This window comes from Microtus pennsylvanicus, chromosome 7 (genome assembly GCF_037038515.1).
Source record: "Microtus pennsylvanicus isolate mMicPen1 chromosome 7, mMicPen1.hap1, whole genome shotgun sequence".
In the NCBI taxonomy this organism is placed as follows: domain Eukaryota; kingdom Metazoa; phylum Chordata; class Mammalia; order Rodentia; family Cricetidae; genus Microtus; species Microtus pennsylvanicus.
Genome location: NC_134585.1, coordinates 124,288,872 through 124,306,686, shown reverse-complemented (window position 1 = coordinate 124,306,686; position 17,815 = coordinate 124,288,872). Strand labels below are relative to the sequence as shown.

Below are 17,815 nucleotides of genomic sequence, written 5' to 3'. Positions count from 1 at the left end.
GTGTCCTACATGTCCAGTTTGTACAGCATATTGTCAGTAGTTAAGACGAGCAGCTTCGGCTGGAGAGATGGCTCAGTGATTAAGAGCACTGACTGCTCTTCCAAAGGATCTGGGTTCAATTCCCAGCACCCACATGGCAGCTCACAACTGTCTGAAAATGCAGTTGCAGGGGATCCGACACCTTCACACCAATGCACATTAAATAAACCATAAAAAAATGAAAAAAAGACGAGCGGCTTCTTGCTCAGATGGCTAGCTTTGCCACAATGCAAGCAAGCTCCCTATGGAGGTTCTTTGATCTCCATCCATCATTCTTTTATGAAATAAGTTGGTGCCAGGAACAGACATGTCTCACTGTTATGAAAAGCCTTAGATTATCAAACATCTAAAAGGCCATATTCTATAGGTCTCTGAAGTGTTTAAAGATCAATCTAAAATATATCTGTTTAACCTTGAAAACATGGGCTGGAGGGATGGCTCAGAGGTTAGGAGCATTGCCTGCTATTCCAAAGGTCCTGAGTTCGGTTCCCGGCAACCACATGGTGGCTCACGGCCATCTGTGGTGGGGTCTGGTGCCCTCTTTTGGCCTGCAGTCATACACACGGACAGAGTATTGTATGCATAATAAATAAATATTAAAAAAAAAAAAACCTTGAAAACATACCTAACATGACTACAAGCTTGATTATTATAGATGGCTACTAACCTACATTCAATTGTACATTCCATTTTTAAGTGAGCTTCAAAAGCACAATACCATAAACAAAAGAAACATACAATATAACAAAAAGAACTTTAAATAAATATCAATATATCAAAATCCATACCAATATAAATATTTGAGGTTAATAGTTGTCTTTTTATCTTGTATTCCTATATCCCCCTAAATAATGATAAATATATATAACCCATTAAATGATAAAAAACCACCCACCCCATGTCTTGGGAATGTGGGCCTTGTGTTCTCTAGACTGCTTTTTGTTTTCTGAGGGCTATACCATCTCCAGGAGACCCTGAGAAAATTGAGACAATGGTGAAGTCCTGGGAAAACTAGTTGTAACATTGTCAGTCTCCGAATCGTTCCCATGCAGAGGGAACAGTGTATATGTCACCTGTCTTGTAGTTCTTGCTTTATTTCTTATGTCTGCAGCCAAGACTTAGGAGGTCTCTCCGATCAAACTGATCTCTGTTAATCTTGAAGGACTCCACGGCCTTTCATTTTCTGTGCAAACAAAAACCACCTCTCCCCCAATGCAATACATTTTCTGAATTCCATTTTGCATATTATGAAATGACTGCTTCCTTAAATCTTTTCAAATCTAGCATTTCTACAGGATTCCAATTAACTTCTACATAGCCTTGAGGGTTCCTATCACCTGGTGGTGGTTCTTGTACAATATATCCAGTTATATTCAGGTTGGTATTCTAATACCCTTAGGCCACTCCTCTTCAATTTCATAATGTTGTGGTATGTTCTACTCTAAATTCCTGTCTGTGTGAATATTTTTATTTTTTTCATTAGTAGGTCTTTCTAAGGCTTGTATCTTATCAATCAAATATTTGACAGTCATCAAACCACTTTTTTAAGGAGAAAATATTAATGACTAAACTGATAGTAATTCCAGTCAATATTAGGTGAACCTAAGCCAGTACTCTGAAAACCTCTCTTTTCAGGGTACTGTCACCTTGCATTGTGATGGTCGTCATTCTTAATGTGGGAAGGATCTCCTAAAGGATTTCCCAGATATCTCACCAAGGAGTCCTGGCAAGTGGCATCCACCCGCTGTGGATGCTGCAACAGTTTGTCTCAGTGGCTGCGCTTTAAACTGCTAGTGGACTGGCTCTAAGGCCAGTATAGCCTGGGGTTTTCTGTTCCCCAGACAGTGGCTCTGACTCAAAGGCTAGGGTGAAAACTTGCTAGCTCAAAGAGTTAAAGTAGCCGGGCAGTGGTGCATGCCTTTAATACCGGCACTCAGAAGGCAGAGACAGGCAGATCTCAGTGACTTCGAGGCCAGCCTGGTCTACAAAGAAACCCTGTCTCAAAAAAAAAAAAAAAATAAATGAAAGCCTCTCTCCTTCCACACTGCCCCAACTAAAAAAACCTAAGCTCCTCCCTGCTATTTACTGACCCGCATCTCTGAGCTCAGTTTAATTTTACTAGCTCAAATGCAACACATCTTTGCCTAGTTAAATATTCCACAACAGAATCCTGCGCGTTGCTGTCTCAGTTTGAGTTATTACTGCTAAGATAAAACACCACAGCCAAAAGCAAATTGGGGAGGAAAGGGTTTGACTTTCACTCCCCCCCCCTCCCTGCAGGGTTTCTCTGTAGCTTTGGAGCTGTTGGGGACCAGCCATGACAAAAATACGTTTCCCCAGGATAAGGGCATAGGGATTTAGAAATATAGTAAAGGATATGAAGACATGAATGAAGATAAAACAGAGAAACACACAGGATAGTATCGGGACGGAGTTCCAGTGAGTACTGAAAATTTGCCTGTGTTTAATTTCACACCGCATAAAATACCCCTGACCCCAAAAGGTAGGAGTAAGGCAAAAAACTGCATTAACACGACAAAAGGAAATAAACATACCAATTTAAGGTCACGGGCTACATTCACAGTTAAACATTCTGTTTTCTAGAACAAAACAAGTCACACTCACACCCTAGACCAAAACATTCTGTAGGCAAACCACTCCCTGAGTGGAAGTAAAGGAACTGGAACTTAGTTGGATCCTTAGACTTTTGTTTGAGGTAGGAACATATCTACTCTATTCCTGGAGCATAAAATCTGGCAATTAGCCACACTTGTTGACAATAACCTTGAGAGAACTGAACTCTGGCCAACACTAGGTGGGACCTTTTAGAGGTAAAAGCACACTAACCTTAAAGGAACTAGAAAGTTCCAAACTCTGACCTTTGGTCGGTCAGCGTGGAAACAGGCTCACATTTCTGTGCCTCCACAAGGTTCCCCGTCCGAGAACTCATTCTGTAGACCAGGCTGGCCTTGAACTCACAGAGATCCGCCCGCCTCTGCCTCCTGAGTGCCAGGATTAAAGGCAGCGCCGCCACCGCCCAGCTTATTTGCATTATATTTCTATATCCATAGTCCACCACTGAAGGAAGTTAGGACCAGAACCTGGAAGAGCTGATGCAGAAGCCATGAAGGGGTGCTGCTTCCTGACTTCCTCTTCGTGACTTGCTCAGCCTGCTTGTTTTGTTGTTTTTTGAGACAGGATTTCTCTGTGTAGCCCTGGCTGTCCTGAACTCACTCTGTAAACTAATCTGGCCTAGAACTTGGAAATCCTCCTGCCTCTGCCTCCCAATTGCTTAGATCAAGTGCATGTCCTACCACTGCCTGACCACAGTCTGCTTTTTTATAGAACACAGGGCAACCAGGCCTGGCCCCATTAACAATGGGCTGGGCCTTCCACTGTCAACCATTAGTTAAGAAAATGCTTTACAGGCTTTGTAATGGACTGATTAAAAATGCCGTGGATCCCCCGCGGCTGCAGCAGCAGAAACGCTGCATGTAAAGCGACAGTGGGCAGCAGGTCCTGAGAGCAGGGACTGGTGCAGGTCCCCGAGCAAGGGCAAGCAGCAGGCAGGCGAGAGGACAGATCATTACACCCCCTTCTCTCTCTCTGCCTCTCTCTCTGCTCTTCTCCCCTTCGGAGACCTGCGGCACGGTCTCGTTGCGTGGCCCATCAGTCTCTCCTCGTGGGACTGGCTGCCCCATCGAGGTCTCTCATCCACCGTGCAGCTCCCTGCTTGGGACTCCCTGCCTCTCGTGGACCACTGCAGCCATTTGGGGAACTGCGCTATCCCTTTCTGGGACTGGCGGCTCTAGGGACCCGCAGCCTGCCGCCCCTTCGGGTACCTGCAGCATTTTGCTTAACCCATAACTGCTAGCAACCATGAAATCCAGAAAATACTGGCCTCTCTGATTCCCCAGGGACATGTTCTTGCCAATCCCCAAGCTCCAGAGCTCCCGCTATGGCTTGGCCCAGGTCAGTTGGGGAGTGGCAGACAGGAGAAAGTTGGGAACATCATTTGGACAGCATACTGCACTGCTAGGCTAACAAGTTCACAGGCCTCAGGCCCATGCCCTCTGGGAGTGAGGGACCAGAGGAGGTACGGCTGGTTCTGGCACAGTTTCGTTTTTCTTTGACAGCTGGCATTTCCAAAACTGGTACCCACAGAGAGGAAAATCAGAACTTGCCACTTCAAACATCTTTCCCCCATTTTGTTCATGCTGCCCAGAACAAACTATTAGATGTAGGTCAGTATGGAGCCTCCTCGCCCACCCCTGCCTACTTACCAGCTCTCTGACTTTTCTCTCAGAAGGGATAGGAGTGCAGGTGAAGAACAAGGCCCTGGCCTGGCTAAGGAACCAGACTCTGAATTCTATTTTTTTTAATCTGAACCTTTATTATTACTTATTTGTTGTGTCTGTGCTTGGCTGCATGTATACTGTGCATGCCTGGTGCCCAGGAAGGTCAGAAGAGGATATCAGATCCACTAGACCTAGAGTTAGAACAGTTTGTGAGCCACCATGTGGGTGTTCTTAGCCATCTCCATGCCCAGACTAAAGTCGGCTAACCCTGCTAATCTCTGCTTGTCCAAGATTACAGGGTGGGAGGAGGAGCCTCCAGGAACCAGATAATTTCAGGGTCCCGGTCCGGTCCCAGCTCTTTTTCTGTTTTCTACTTTCAGAGGGCAGGAAAGCAGCACCAGGGAAGTGACAGGATTGGGGTTCTCTTGGGCACAGTGGCAGAGTTGTGTGTCCTTTTCAGAACAGGCCCATGGCTATAGCCCATCCCCCTACCCTGGCTGCTAGGACTGGGTGTCAGACAGTGTTAGTGCAGATGGATACAGTACTAGGAACCAGCCCTCAGGGCCAACCCAAGTGTAACTGCAGGTCAGTCTCCATGCAGGGGACCGAGACTCAGTCTGGACATGTCCTCAGCCAGTGCATCCCTACCCCACCCTCTTGTCTTCCTGGCTCAGCCAGCCCAACCCAGCCCAGCCCTGAGGAGAGCGTTGGCAGCTGGAGCTGGGAAAAGCACGGCAGAGCCAAGAACAATAGAGGCCCCGCCTGGGTGCAGCACAGACCCTCTTCTGGCTCAGGGTAGCCCCTCCTTCTGCCCGAGCCCTTCCTATTGTTTCCTCTCAGGCCCTACTTTCCTCCCTTTGCCAGACCCCAGGCTAGCCCCGCAAGTCATTGCATCCTCTGCCTTTGGGCAGGACCTTCCCTTAACCTCAGTTTCCTCAGGGTCCTCTGTCCTCTGTTCCTAGCTCTCAGGGAGTTCCCTCCTGATCCCAAATGTTTCTGGGAGGTGAATTGCTTCCTTCCTAGGTTTCTGACCCTGTCTTTCAGCTTTGGGGCTGTATTGCCCTCCATTCTGCTACAATGACAAAGGCTTGGTGTCTAAGCCAGGAGACAGAAGGCACAAGAGTCCCTTTTGCGTGGAGGACTCTAATGGAACAGAGAATGCTGGATCTAAGCTCTCTGTGCAGCAGTGGAGTCCTGAAGGTGCGAGGACTCAGGAGACACAGCCTCTCTTCTGGCACAGAACCCCACCACCACCGCTGTACAAGTGCCCAGCCCAGCCCGGCTGACTTTCGTTTTGGATGTCCAAGTGGACAAACACTGACCTAATAGAGGCTCTGAGTGAAGTCATCCGCCAGTACTAACCTTGGCAGAGAATCTCTGTAGTCCTGGTTGGGGGTGAGTGTAGGGACTTTGTGACTTTCCTATTCCACCCCCCAGTCAGCCATGGCCCCATCCATGATGGCCTGGGTGGTTCCTTTCTTCCACACAGCCTCATGAGAAGACATGTAGCAGACAGAGGTGTCTCCTGTTCCAAGCCCCCCCCCCCCCCCGCACTGCAATCCTTCAGCACACTCTACGCGACCTATACTCGTTCCTGCTGCCATTCAGCCCATCTCCGCTCCTTCCTCCTAGCCGCACAATGGAACAAAGCACCAGAATGTTCCTTCACTCTTCTGAGCTTGCCTGTTTCTTCCCCCACTTCACCCTCAGCTTGCTCCTGCTTTCCTAGTATATCTCCAAACTCCTGGAGGGAGAGGGAGCCCCAAGAGGGGTGTAATCATGAGAATGGGGTCACCTGGGGGCAGAGCTGCAGCAGATTTGGCTATAATTGAAAAGCCAGAGGCACTGGGAAATTCCTTTCCTTATTGATCCCAGTGGGAAATTAAAGCCAGTAGTGGGGCATAGAACTCTTATTGGTTGCAGCTCCTCCCATCCAACCGCTCTGGAGCCCTAGCCCCTGCCCCTTGTCGGTTGCATCCCCCATCCATCTCTGCCAGCCCTCCTAGTGCCTTCCAGACCCCCTCATTCCCCAGCTGCTCGCTTGAGCACCCCAGCTATTCCCCTGGAATAAAGGGCTGTTGGAGACTGAAACCCCCAGCCCTAGTTACTCGGCATATGTCCCCACCCTCACTCTCCTTCAGCAAAGTTGGGGTGCTTGGAGCTCTGGCCCTAAGCTGCCAAACCACAAACACATCTGGAAAGAATTCCCCGCCCAGTCCCACTTCCCTTTGTCTTACTTCTGTCTCTGGAAATCCTAGCCAGTTGCTAGAGGAGGGGGTGGTGGGGAAGAAGTATAGGGAGTGGGCCCAGGGCTCCCACTCCCAAGCTCCAGCTTCTGTGGCTCTTCATCTGGCCTGTGATCCTCAGAACTATCCCAGGCCTCCTTCCTAGGCTACCTAGGTGTCTTGACCCTGGTGGCCAGCAGTAAGGTTCTCAAGGCTCCTGGAAAGAGCGAGGGCTTGCCCTGCCCTTTTCTTTTGCATGAGGGAGAATGCCACCCAAGTAAGAGAATGGGCTCTCCTGCCTATGGGATCCAGGAGTCTGGAGATGAACACAATGACCAGTTGAAGAGGTAGGGACACTGGAGGGGAGGGCAACAGGCTCCTGTTTTCTGCCTTGTTCTCTCCTCATTTCTTGGGTTAGAAGCCATATTTCACTGTCAGAACTTAAAATTCCTTCATTGTACCTACAGCAAGGCGACACTGGGGGCAAGGCACGCGCGGGGGGGGGGGGGGGTTGTGATCCAGCCTGCACTCAGAACGTCCCCTTTTCTCTCCAGCTCTGCAGCTGTCTGCGGTGAAACTGCTCGACCTGGAGTCCTCTTTCTTCCAGAAGCCTATGCCCCCTATATCGTCCCCTCTGTCCCCAATGAGCTCTCCCTTTTAAAATCTGTAGCCTGAGACTCAGGCCAAAGTGTCCCACTCCCTTCTGGGTGGTGGAGAATTCGGGGGCGGGGGCGGTCTAGAAGCCCTTCTGATAGGCAACCTCTCTTCTTCATCCTCCCAAGTTTTCAACACACCATTATTAGGGGATTGCCTCGACGTGGGCCTGAGTGGCTGGACACCGTCTGGCCTGGCTTTGAGGTTAATCCTCCAGGCCCAGTCCACAGCTCAATTTGATTCCCTCGAAAGCCTGCTAGTCTCCGGTTCACCGGGTCCAACCTTGGCCACGCTGACGAGGAGGGGCCAGGCAGGGACCTTGTTTAGGATTCTGGGGGCGGGGAGGGGGGGCATGTAGGAAGGATCCCGGGAGGCTAGTGGTGGATCTGAAGCAAGGGCGAGAGCTTCCCGCGTGCCTCCAGGCCCTGCCTGTCGTCTCTGCTTCCTGATTTCTAGGCCTTTCCACTGGAGCTTCACCCACTTAATAACCACCCGCAGAGGGGCCAGGCCCGCCTGGCTTTCTGTTCAGTGTGGGGACGTCGCACACCGAGACCCACCCCCTTCCCTGCGCAGCCAGCCTTCCCCCAACCCCAGTGGCATCTCCGCGCACAGGAGCCTCCACGTCCTCCTCCGCCTCCTTGTGGCCCAGGGGGCCGGGGGAGCGGAGCCGTTGAGAAAGCTCCTTAATAAAAAGTCGTGTCAAGTGATTGGCTGTGACCTCTGCCCTCCTAGCCTCGCGCCCGGGGGCTCCAGTTTAACCCTTCGTTGTCCGTCCAGTGCTTGAGGAGGAATGAATGAGTTGCCTTGTGCTCACTTCAGGCGTTACCAGGTACTACTCGAACCCAGAGCTAAGTCGGGGTGGAGGAGAGAGCGGCACCTCCCAGTCACCCAAAGGAACGCCTGAATTCTAAGCCTGATCCAGTTCAGGCTCCAATGGGGTCCGAGTTTGACTGCCAGTTGCCGGGCCCTAGTTCCTGCTCAAGTGGGGTCTCCAGATGTCTGGCGCCGAGCTGTCCAGAGCACCGAGTTTGTAGAGGGCTCATAGGAACTGGCGAAACGGGACCTGTGTTTGTCCTTCAGGCCGTGAGAGCGGAGCATCCATGACTAGGCGAGGCGTGCCCTATTCTTGCCATAGCATAAACCCTGTGCTTGTCTTCTGGCGCTTCCCTGTCCGCCTACTGATGCGGGAGAAGGGTATCTTGGCCCTTAGAGAACCACAGACCCACCCACAGTTCTAGAAACAGGCGGATTCGGGAATGGATGGGGATGAGGTGGCCACAGAGCAGGGCCCCCAGGTGGGGTGGAGGGCGGGGCGGGGGCGGGGGCGGGGCCGCCTTATGCACCAGCTGGGTATAAAAGGCTAGAGCGCCCGCGCCCAGCGGCTGTGCGATTGTCTTCCGCGCGGCTCGGACCCCGGGTGGAAGGATTAATTTTGTAAAGGGGACAGAGAAGTAGTTTTGGGCTAAAGAACGCAGCGTCCAGTGCCCCAGCTGAAGATCTAAAGAGAAAGCCACCTTGCTGCCACTATGCCTAACTTTTCTGGCAACTGGAAGATCATCCGATCGGAAAACTTTGAGGAATTACTCAAAGCTCTGGGTAAGGAGGTTTTCGAGAGTTGGGAAGGGGGCAAGAAGGGCGTTGGAGTCCTTGAAGCTGAGGAAGTGAAGGCCTCAAAGAAAAGGAGGACTAATCAGGGGTGGGTGCCTGGGAGTCTGCGTCCCAGAAAAGGGGCGTGTCGGATACCCAGGGTCTGGGGCATCAGGCCCGGGACTCTGAAATCCTATTTTCTGAGGCTGGGCGCCCACCAGTGCCAGCTTCAACAGTGACTCAGAGGCTGTGAATCAAGTAGAAACCAGAAGCACGAGATTAGACTGTGTGTAGGGGTTGGGGAGGGGCGTTGGCTAGCCTCGCCGCCTTGACCTGCTGACCAGGGAGGGCACCTGGCCCAGCTCTGAGAATCCGGTATACAGGCAGGGAGCCCTAGGAGACATTCCAAGCTCTTTCCACGTACTCTAACAGTAACCCAATCCCCGCGACAGGTCCCTGACTCCCAACACTTGGCCCCGCCCACCAGGTGGTCCACCGCTCTAGCTCCCTGACCCTCCCCCACTTGCTTGCACTTTCCACTCTGTTTTCCCGACCCCACCCCCACCTGTGAGACAAATATTTTCTTACAGCAAACGGCTCCAAAGCCCTAAAATCGCTCTGGACAATTACCACTTTCTTAGATTTTAACAAATGTTATCGTGTGAAACACCAATGCCCATTTCCGAAAGTTCCTTAGTCAGGGACCAGCTGCACCCCGAGCAGCTGGGCTGTTAGCCAAGGGTGGGAACACAGACTCCACTAGACGGGCCCTTCGGACCTAACCTGCCCACTTCTGCTGCCCTTCCAGGACTGGCCTGGAAGGTGAAGGAAAGGAGAGACTTCTGAGGGGAGATGGAGTTAGCCACCCCAGGGAGTGGAAACAGCTCCAGAGCCTTCCATTTCTGGACTGACTGGAGAGGAACCCCGGTTGGGCTGGGAAGCAGGGGGGGTACCCTTTGAAGAGCTAGGGACTGTACAAGAGCAAGTCTGGGGCTCAAAGGAATGTCGCGAGGGGAGGGCAGCAGGGCCTCAGTTCTCGTCTTTCCTTACTGTTAGTCAGCTCTTTGTGTCAGCTAACCGCAATGTGTCTTAGAGTCATACCCATTTTTCTTGCTCCTCCCTTGCTGGAATTAAAGATCAAAGGACAGAAATTTTCTTTTCAGAAAATCTATTGCCATTTCCTCCCCATTTGCTTTGAATTCTGGACCCCCTCCCTGGTGGATGTGGGAGCCTGGCGTCACCCCCAGGTTCCAGCAGAGAGAAAGGCCCAACCCTGTTATCTGCCTTCAGATTGTTTGTCCTCCCTGTAGGGTCTCTTAGAGCCACGCGACTTGCTAGGGGGCAGATTGAAAACAGACCTGTTATACAAACTGTCCTGTGTCAGCCCAGGTCATCTGAGTCAGGCCCCCAGCTCTGCAGGCACCAAGGATTGGGTGGAAGGCGGTGTCTTCTGAACCCAGGCTCTGCAGACTCCTTAGTCCCTGCTCTTTTGTTCCCTGCTTTGGTTTTTCCAGACAGGGTTTCTCAGCAGCTATTGAGCCTGTCCTGGAACTCGCTATGCAGACCAGGCTGGCCTCGAACTCATAGAGATCCAACTGCCTCTGCCTCCCAGTGCTGGGATTAAAGATGTGTGCCACCACCACCTGGCAATGCTATTCAATGGTCGATATTATGGAGGACGCTCCTGGTTCACCATGGTAGTCAGGGCAACACAGCAGGTCTTGTGTTGGGTCTTGTGTTGAGACTCATGAGTCGGCCTTGGGACTGAGTGCAGTGTCAGCTTTCCACTCAGAAACTGTTGCAGAGCTATGGAATGTGTGTGTGATAGCAATGGCAGTTTGAGTGTCTTGCCCCCTGATGTACCCTTGAAGGGTTGGTTCTTCTTCACCAACAGACTTGGAGAGGTTGGGGTAGAGCCTTGTTTTGGTGCCCCTACCTTCTGGTTGTGTCCGCAGAAGGGTGTTCTCCATCTACATAGGCCTCTTCATAACTGGGGACAAGGAAGGGACAGTATATGAAGACACAGAGACCCGGAATATACAGAAGCCAAGTGGGAAGGCCTAGAGGATAGGTGGGGCTTGAGACCTCAGAGTGAGGAAGGGGACACTACCCTTTTCTTCCCCCTTGCTCTTCTCGGGACAACAGAGCATTCCTTTGAAGACCTCCTGGAAAGGTCGCAGAAACCCCACAGGCTGTCTGGCACAGGGACCCTTGTCCAAGCCTAGTTTCGACTTTTTGTTTGTTTGCATATATTACTTGCACAAAATAATGGGTTTCACTATGTTCTGGTTTCTTTCTTTCTTTCTTTCTTTCTTTCTTTCTTTCTTTCAGAACAGGGTTTCTCTGTATAGCCTTGGCTGTCTTCTTGCTCTGGAGACCAGGCTGGTCTCAATCTCAGAGATCTGCCTTGCTCTGCCTCCCGAGTGCCGGGATCAAAGGCATGTGTCATCACTACCTTTGTACCTGACCTTGTGAATCCTAAGTTCTTAAACACAGAGCCATAGGACCATTTGAAGAAGCTACTGTCCATTTGATAGTTAAGGGGTGTGAAGCTGAAGAAAGTTAAGCTTTCTGCTCAGAGTCACTCAGCTTGGAGCGGGGAGTATCTCAGCTTCTGGAACTTACTCCCCAAGCCTCTGGCTTTCTACAGAGAGATTCTCATTTGAGAATCTGTTCCTCATTTTTGGGAGGGGTAGAGGCTGCAAATGAGGACCTAACCTCATACCAAACAGGGTGGACAGCTGGGACAGAGAGGAAAGTAACCTTGCTTGCCTAGTTTACTGCATGTGGGCACAGCGCATTTAGTAACTCTGATAAGACTACCTCGGCCGGTCTCTGGAGCCAGGTGTTGAAAGGCCAGAGTGCGGTAAATTGAATTCTTGTCAGGAAGCCCATGGGGGAAGCTGCCCTAAGGATGCTAGAAGTGAGGTGCTGAGACTTGGTAAGTCCCATCCACTACTGGCCGTAGCCCAGGTAGTATTCTCTACCTCTCCTCTCTCTCTTCTCTCTCCTCCCTCAACCTCTAGCCTTTCACCACTGCCGCCTCTATCACCATCCCCAACCCCCTCACCTACCCCCCCACACCATCAGGGCTCACTGTCTCAGGCAGGGTGCGACAGGGCCACTCTTCTCTCCCTGCAGGGGTGAACGTGATGCTGCGGAAGATCGCCGTGGCTGCAGCATCCAAGCCAACAGTAGAAATCAAACAGGAGGGCGACTCTTTCTACATCAAAACTTCCACCACTGTACGAACCACAGAGATTAACTTCAAGATTGGGGAGGAATTCGAGGAGCAGACTGTGGATGGGAGAGCCTGTAAGGTGAGGAAGAGGGAGCCCCGCCCCCATCCCAGCACCTACTTATGCTTCTCAGTGTCCAGTTTCCCTAGACTCTGTCAGAGAGTCTCTAGGAAGTGTAGGGTGCTGGAAAGGGGTCTCTAGTCTCCCTTCCATTTGCATTAACCCTTACTGTGAGCTCAACTCATTTGGCCTCTGATCCCTTCCAGAGTTTGGTAAAATGGGAGAGTGAAAACAAAATGGTGTGTGATCAGAGACTTCTGAAGGGAGAGGGCCCCAAGACCTCCTGGACCAGAGAACTGACCAATGATGGAGAGCTGATCCTGGTGAGCCCCGCCCCACCCATCCCCTAGAAGACCCCTGCTGCCTTCAGCCTTCTCTGTCAGGCCCCAGACTGCAGCAGGTTCAAAAGTGACTGTGGTCACTTTCCTCAGCCTCCTGATGGGGCTGTTTGGAAATGCTAACCCTTTCTGTGCAACAAAGGTGTGCCCAGGGGAGTTCACAGTTTCCCAACAGGCTGTTCCTGACTGCCTCTGGACTCCAGGAGGAAGTGGGTTTCTGCTTGATCCCTAGCAATGATGCCCAAGCAGTCTTGCATCTGCTCTTACCTATTTGGGCTTGGAAGTAAAGCTGTCTACTTCTCAACCCTCCCTTACAAAACCAAGGCTCCAGGTGCCTCACCAGCTAACTACCTCTATCCTTCCAGACCATGGTGGCAGGAGACGTCGTGTGCACCAGGGTCTACGTCCGAGAGTGAGTGCCTATCGTTCCAAGAGCTGCGAGAAAAAACTTCTTCCCCTCCCTTTACGGGCTAAGCTCCCTCCCTGGTCTATCTCACCAGCTAGCTCTCCCCTTACTCCTGAAGGTCACTCTTCCTCCCTTCCTCCAGCCTTTTGTTCTTTGCCTCCTCTGTGCCAGAGAGGAGTTGACTACAAAAGCCCGAAACCCCTTCCACCGCTTGAGCCCTCCCAGGTCAGCAGGCTCAGTTCCATCCAGGGTCCTTCCTGGAGAAGACTGTCTCTCTGGCCTCAGCTCTTTATCCTTGTAGTCCATATGGTTTAGAATATTTATTTGTTGATTTTATTAAAATGTTTTAAAAAGTAAAATCCCGTGGTTCCCTGGGCAGTGGCAACAAGGGGCCCTGTTTCCCTTTCTGAAGCGCAGTGGGAGAGGGCGCTGTCCCAGCAGGTCAGCTATGTGCAGTGTGCCTCACTTGCCTGCCATGAGTGTCTCCTCTGTTCTCTTCCCCAGCCCTGGCCCCCTAATCAGACTTCTAGGGCAGTGACTCCCACTCTCTCCACCTGTTTTTCATAGTGGCGACATGCACTGGCTTCCCACACGGTTTCAGATGAGCCATTACCATTCGCAGGCTGACCTTGCTCTTATCTAGTCTCTCAGAGAGGGCTCTCCTGCCAGTCAGCACCCTGTATCTGCCAGTGTCCTTCCTCTACACCTCCAGACATCTCACATACCCTTTCCGCTCCTGGCTTCCCCATCTCCCAAGCTCCTTAGGTGCTCCTGAGCCTGCAGAGTACATATTCAGGTGTTCCAAAGGTGTGGTCACAGGCAAGTTACTCAAACATCTGTGGGCCTCTTTTGTTTTTAGAACACAAAACTATCTTAAAGCATAGTAGCTTATACTTTTAATCCCAGCATGCGGGAGACTGTAGCAGTCAGTGAGTTCAAAACCAGCCTAGTACAGTGTGACTCCCATCTCAAAAGAACAATGACAGAGCTGGGGAGATGGCTTAGCGAGTAAGTGCGTGTTATGCAAGCATGAGTACTCAAGTTTGGATCCTTAGAACTCACATGGCATAGCTGGGGATGGTATAGCTAGATGTAGTAGCATTCTTTCAGGGAGGTAGGAGGCAGACAAAGGCTTCCCTGGGGGCTCATGGGCTAGACGGGTGGACAGAGTGATGAACAAGAGAACCTATTTCAAACAAAGCGGAAGGCAAGAACTGACACCTGAGGTTATCCTCTGACCTCCACTTGTGACATGGTATGTGTCTGTTTTCATACCCACGTGTGCGGACACACACGCTCAAACACAAACAAACATACATCACCACCGCCACCAAAGACAAAAACAACTCAGGACTGGACACAGCTTGCATAGTACTAGAATACTTGCCTAGTAGTATGCCCTGAGTTTTATCCCTAGTACAGTTGAGGTTTGCACTGTAGTTTAGTGGCAGAACACTTGCCTAGCATGTTCCACCCCCCCCCCACCACAAAGCCCAAACCAAACCCCACAAACTTGCATGATGTCTGGCTTATGTACTAGTAAATTCTCCCTGGGTCCAAAGTCTCAAAGACTGTCGCTGCCCTCCTTATTCCTCTATCTTGAGTATTTGCTCTGTCCACACTCAACCTTGACCTCATCAAAATGAGCTCCAGATGCAGCCAAGCTTACAGAGTCACAGCCTGGGACACGGACAGAGACATTCTCTACCCGGTTCATCTCTTCACATCGGAAGCCTTGATTAGGCTCTGATTAGACTGCAGGACTGTCCTGGGGTCAGTCGCTATCAACAGGGCACAGGTCTAGTGGTGGGTCATAGCTGGACATGAATCACACACGGCCAAGGAACAGGTGGGATACTGATCATTCCTCAGAAACCCAAAGGGTAGAAAGGCATTTTTTTTCCAATGAAGAAGGTCACTATGATTCCACAGTTTCTAATCCACAAAGCAGTGTTTATAAACACTCACAAGGTGCTAGAGTTAAAGAAAATCTCATGAGAAATGCAAATCAAAACAACTCTGAGATTCCATCTTACATCTGTAAAAATGGACAAAATCAAAAACACTGATGACAACTTATGCTGGAGAGGTTGTGGGGGAAAGGGAACACTTCTGCATTGCTGGTGGGAATGCAAGCTGTTACAGCCCCTTTGGATATCAGTATGGCAATTTCTCAGAAAATAAGAAAACAACCTTCCTCAAGACCCAGCAGTATCACTTTTGGGTATATATCCAAAGGATGCTCAATTGTGTCACAAGGACATGTGCTCAACTATGTTCATAGCAGCATTGTTTGTCATAGCCAGAACCTGGAAACAACCTAAATGCCCCTCAGCCAGAGAATGGATAAGGAAAATGTGGTACATTTACCCAATGGAGTACTACACAGCAGAAAAAAAAACAACAATTTGAATTTTGCAGGAAAATGGATGGAGCTAGAAAACATGATATTGGCCAGGCGGTGGTGGCGCACGCCTTTAATCCCAGCACTCGGGAGGCAGAGGCAGGAGGATCTCTGTGAGTTGGAGGCCAGCCTGGTCTAGAAGAGCTAGTTCCAGGACAGGAACCAAAAGCTATGGAGAAACCCTGTCTCGAAAATAAAAATAAAAAAAAACAAAAAACAAACAAACAAACAAAACCCCATGATATTGATTGAGGTAATCCAGACCCAGAAAGACAATTATCACATGTACTCACTCATAGGTGATTTTAAAACATAAAGCAAAGAAAGCCAGCCTACAAACCACAATCCCAGAGAACCTAGACAACAATGAGGACACTAAGAGAGACTTACATAGATCTAATCTACATGGGAAGTAGAAAGTAGAAAAAGACAAGATCTCCTGAGTAAACTGGGAGCATGGGGACCTTAGGGTAGGGCTGAAGGGGGGAGGGGAGAGGCAGGGAGAGGAACAGAGGAAAATGTAGAGCTCAATAAATATCAATAAAAAAACGTATAAAAGAATCTCATGAAGCGCTTAGCAATGGGAAGTTTTCAAAAAATAATGGTTTAGAGCCGGACCTGATGGTGCTGGGGGTGCCGGCAGGAGGATCAGGGGTTCGAAGCCAGCTTAGGATACTTGAAACTCGGCCATAATAAAACTAAACCAAAAATGATGAGTTCAACTAAGCTTAACAATGCACAGCTGAGTTCCTGGTGTATGGGACGCTAAGGCAGAAGCAATGACTCCAAGTCAGAGGCTATCCTGCTCTACACAGGGAATTCCAGGACAGCCAGGGCTACACAGAATGACTCTGTCTCAAAAACATTTGAAAAAAAGCAGTGTGGAGGTTTCTCAGGAAATTTGGGATCAACCTACCCCTGGACCCAGCAATACCACTCTTGGGAATATACCCAAGAGATGCCCTATTATACAACAAAAGTATATGCTCTACTATGTTCATAGCAGCATTCTTTGTTATAGCCAGAACCTGGAAACAACCTAGATGCCCTTCAATGGAAGAATGGATGAAGAAAGTATGGAATATATACATATTAGAGTATTACTCAGCAGTAAAAAACAATGACTTCTTTAATTTTGCATGCAAATGGACGGAAATAGAAAACACTATCCTGAGTGAAGTAAGCCAGACCCAAAAAGAGGAAGATGGGATGTACTCACTCATATTTGGTTTCTAGCCATAAATAAAGGACATTGAGCCTATAATTCGTGATCCTAGAGAAGCTAAATAAGAAGGTGAACCCAAAGAAAAACATATAGTCATCCTCCTGGATATTAATCTTCATCAGGCGATGAAAGGAGACAGAGACCCACATTGGAGCACAGGACTGAAATCTCAAGGTCCAAATCAGGAGCAGAAGGAGAGAAAGCACAAGCAAGGAACTCAGGACCGCGAGGGGTGCACCCACACACTGAGGCAATGGGGATGTTCTATTGGGAACTCACCAAGGCCAGCTGGCCTGGGTCTGAAAAAGCATGGGATAAAACCGGACTCACTGAACATAGTGGACAATGAGGACTACTGAGAACTCAAGAACAATGGCAATGGGTTTTTGATCCTACTGCACGTATTGGCTTTGTGGGAGCCTAGGCAGCTTGGATGTTCACCTTAATAGATCTGGATGGAGGTGGGTGGTCCTTGGACTTCCCACAGGGCAGGGAACCCTGATTGCTCTTCAGGCTGATGAGGGAGGGGGACTTGATTGGGGGAAGGGGGGAAATGGGAGGCGGTGGAGGGAAGGAGGCAGAAATCTTTAATAAATAAATTTTAAAAAGTTCCAAAACAAAAAAGGCTAATGAAAAAGCTCAACAGGTGAAAACAATCGCCGCGAAGACTTGGCAACCCGAGTTTGGTCCCTGGAATCCACAGTGGAAGAACCAGCTTCTGAATGTTGTCCTCTGACATTGTGTGCCATGGGATGCTCAAACCTTGCTCACACCACACACTAATAAATACACGAAACACTGCTCTTTTGGCCAACCCATACACTAACACTGAATGAAGCATATCATATTTCTCAGAACGTCAAAAGAGGGGGTTTCTACTTCTCTGATTCACTCTGCATAATTCTATGGAAATCTTCAAAATGTTATTATTTTAGCAAGGGGTTGCAGGTCGGCAACAGAGCACATATTCAATATGTACAAAGCCTAGGTTCCATCACCCGCATTCCAAAACCAGAAACAAATCAGACTAAATAAAACAATAATTACCGTAGCTACCTCTTCATGTCCAAAAGGAAATATAAACCAGTATTAGATGACCTTTAAGTGGCCCTTACCCTTTCTGCATTCAGCTCCTTTAAGAAGGCTTGTAATCTTATCCACCTGTAGTCCCTCTGTGTGTCTCCCTAGCTTGGTTCTGGGTAGTGCAACAGCCTTCTTCTCAGTTGGTATTGTCATTTTAATCTCCATTGCTTCCTTTCCTAGAAGGTCAGGGTGATTTGGGGCCAGGTACAGGCTTTGAAACGGGTTTTAGGTGTTTGATTTTGCTCCTAGGAGGAATT

General features: G+C 49.6%; 1 protein-coding gene across 1 annotated transcript; it reads left to right on the top strand.

The window, feature by feature from the left end:
• The first annotated feature begins 8,609 nt into the window (after positions 1 to 8,609).
• Crabp2 (cellular retinoic acid binding protein 2) lies at positions 8,610 to 13,205 on the top strand. The gene is made up of 4 exons (XM_075979121.1): positions 8,610 to 8,812; positions 11,945 to 12,123; positions 12,309 to 12,425; positions 12,806 to 13,205. The coding sequence occupies exons 1-4, from the start codon at positions 8,743 to 8,745 to the stop codon at positions 12,854 to 12,856; spliced, it is 417 nt and encodes a 138-aa protein (XP_075835236.1). The 5' UTR covers positions 8,610 to 8,742; the 3' UTR covers positions 12,857 to 13,205.
• Positions 13,206 to 17,815: the final 4,610 nt, after the last annotated feature.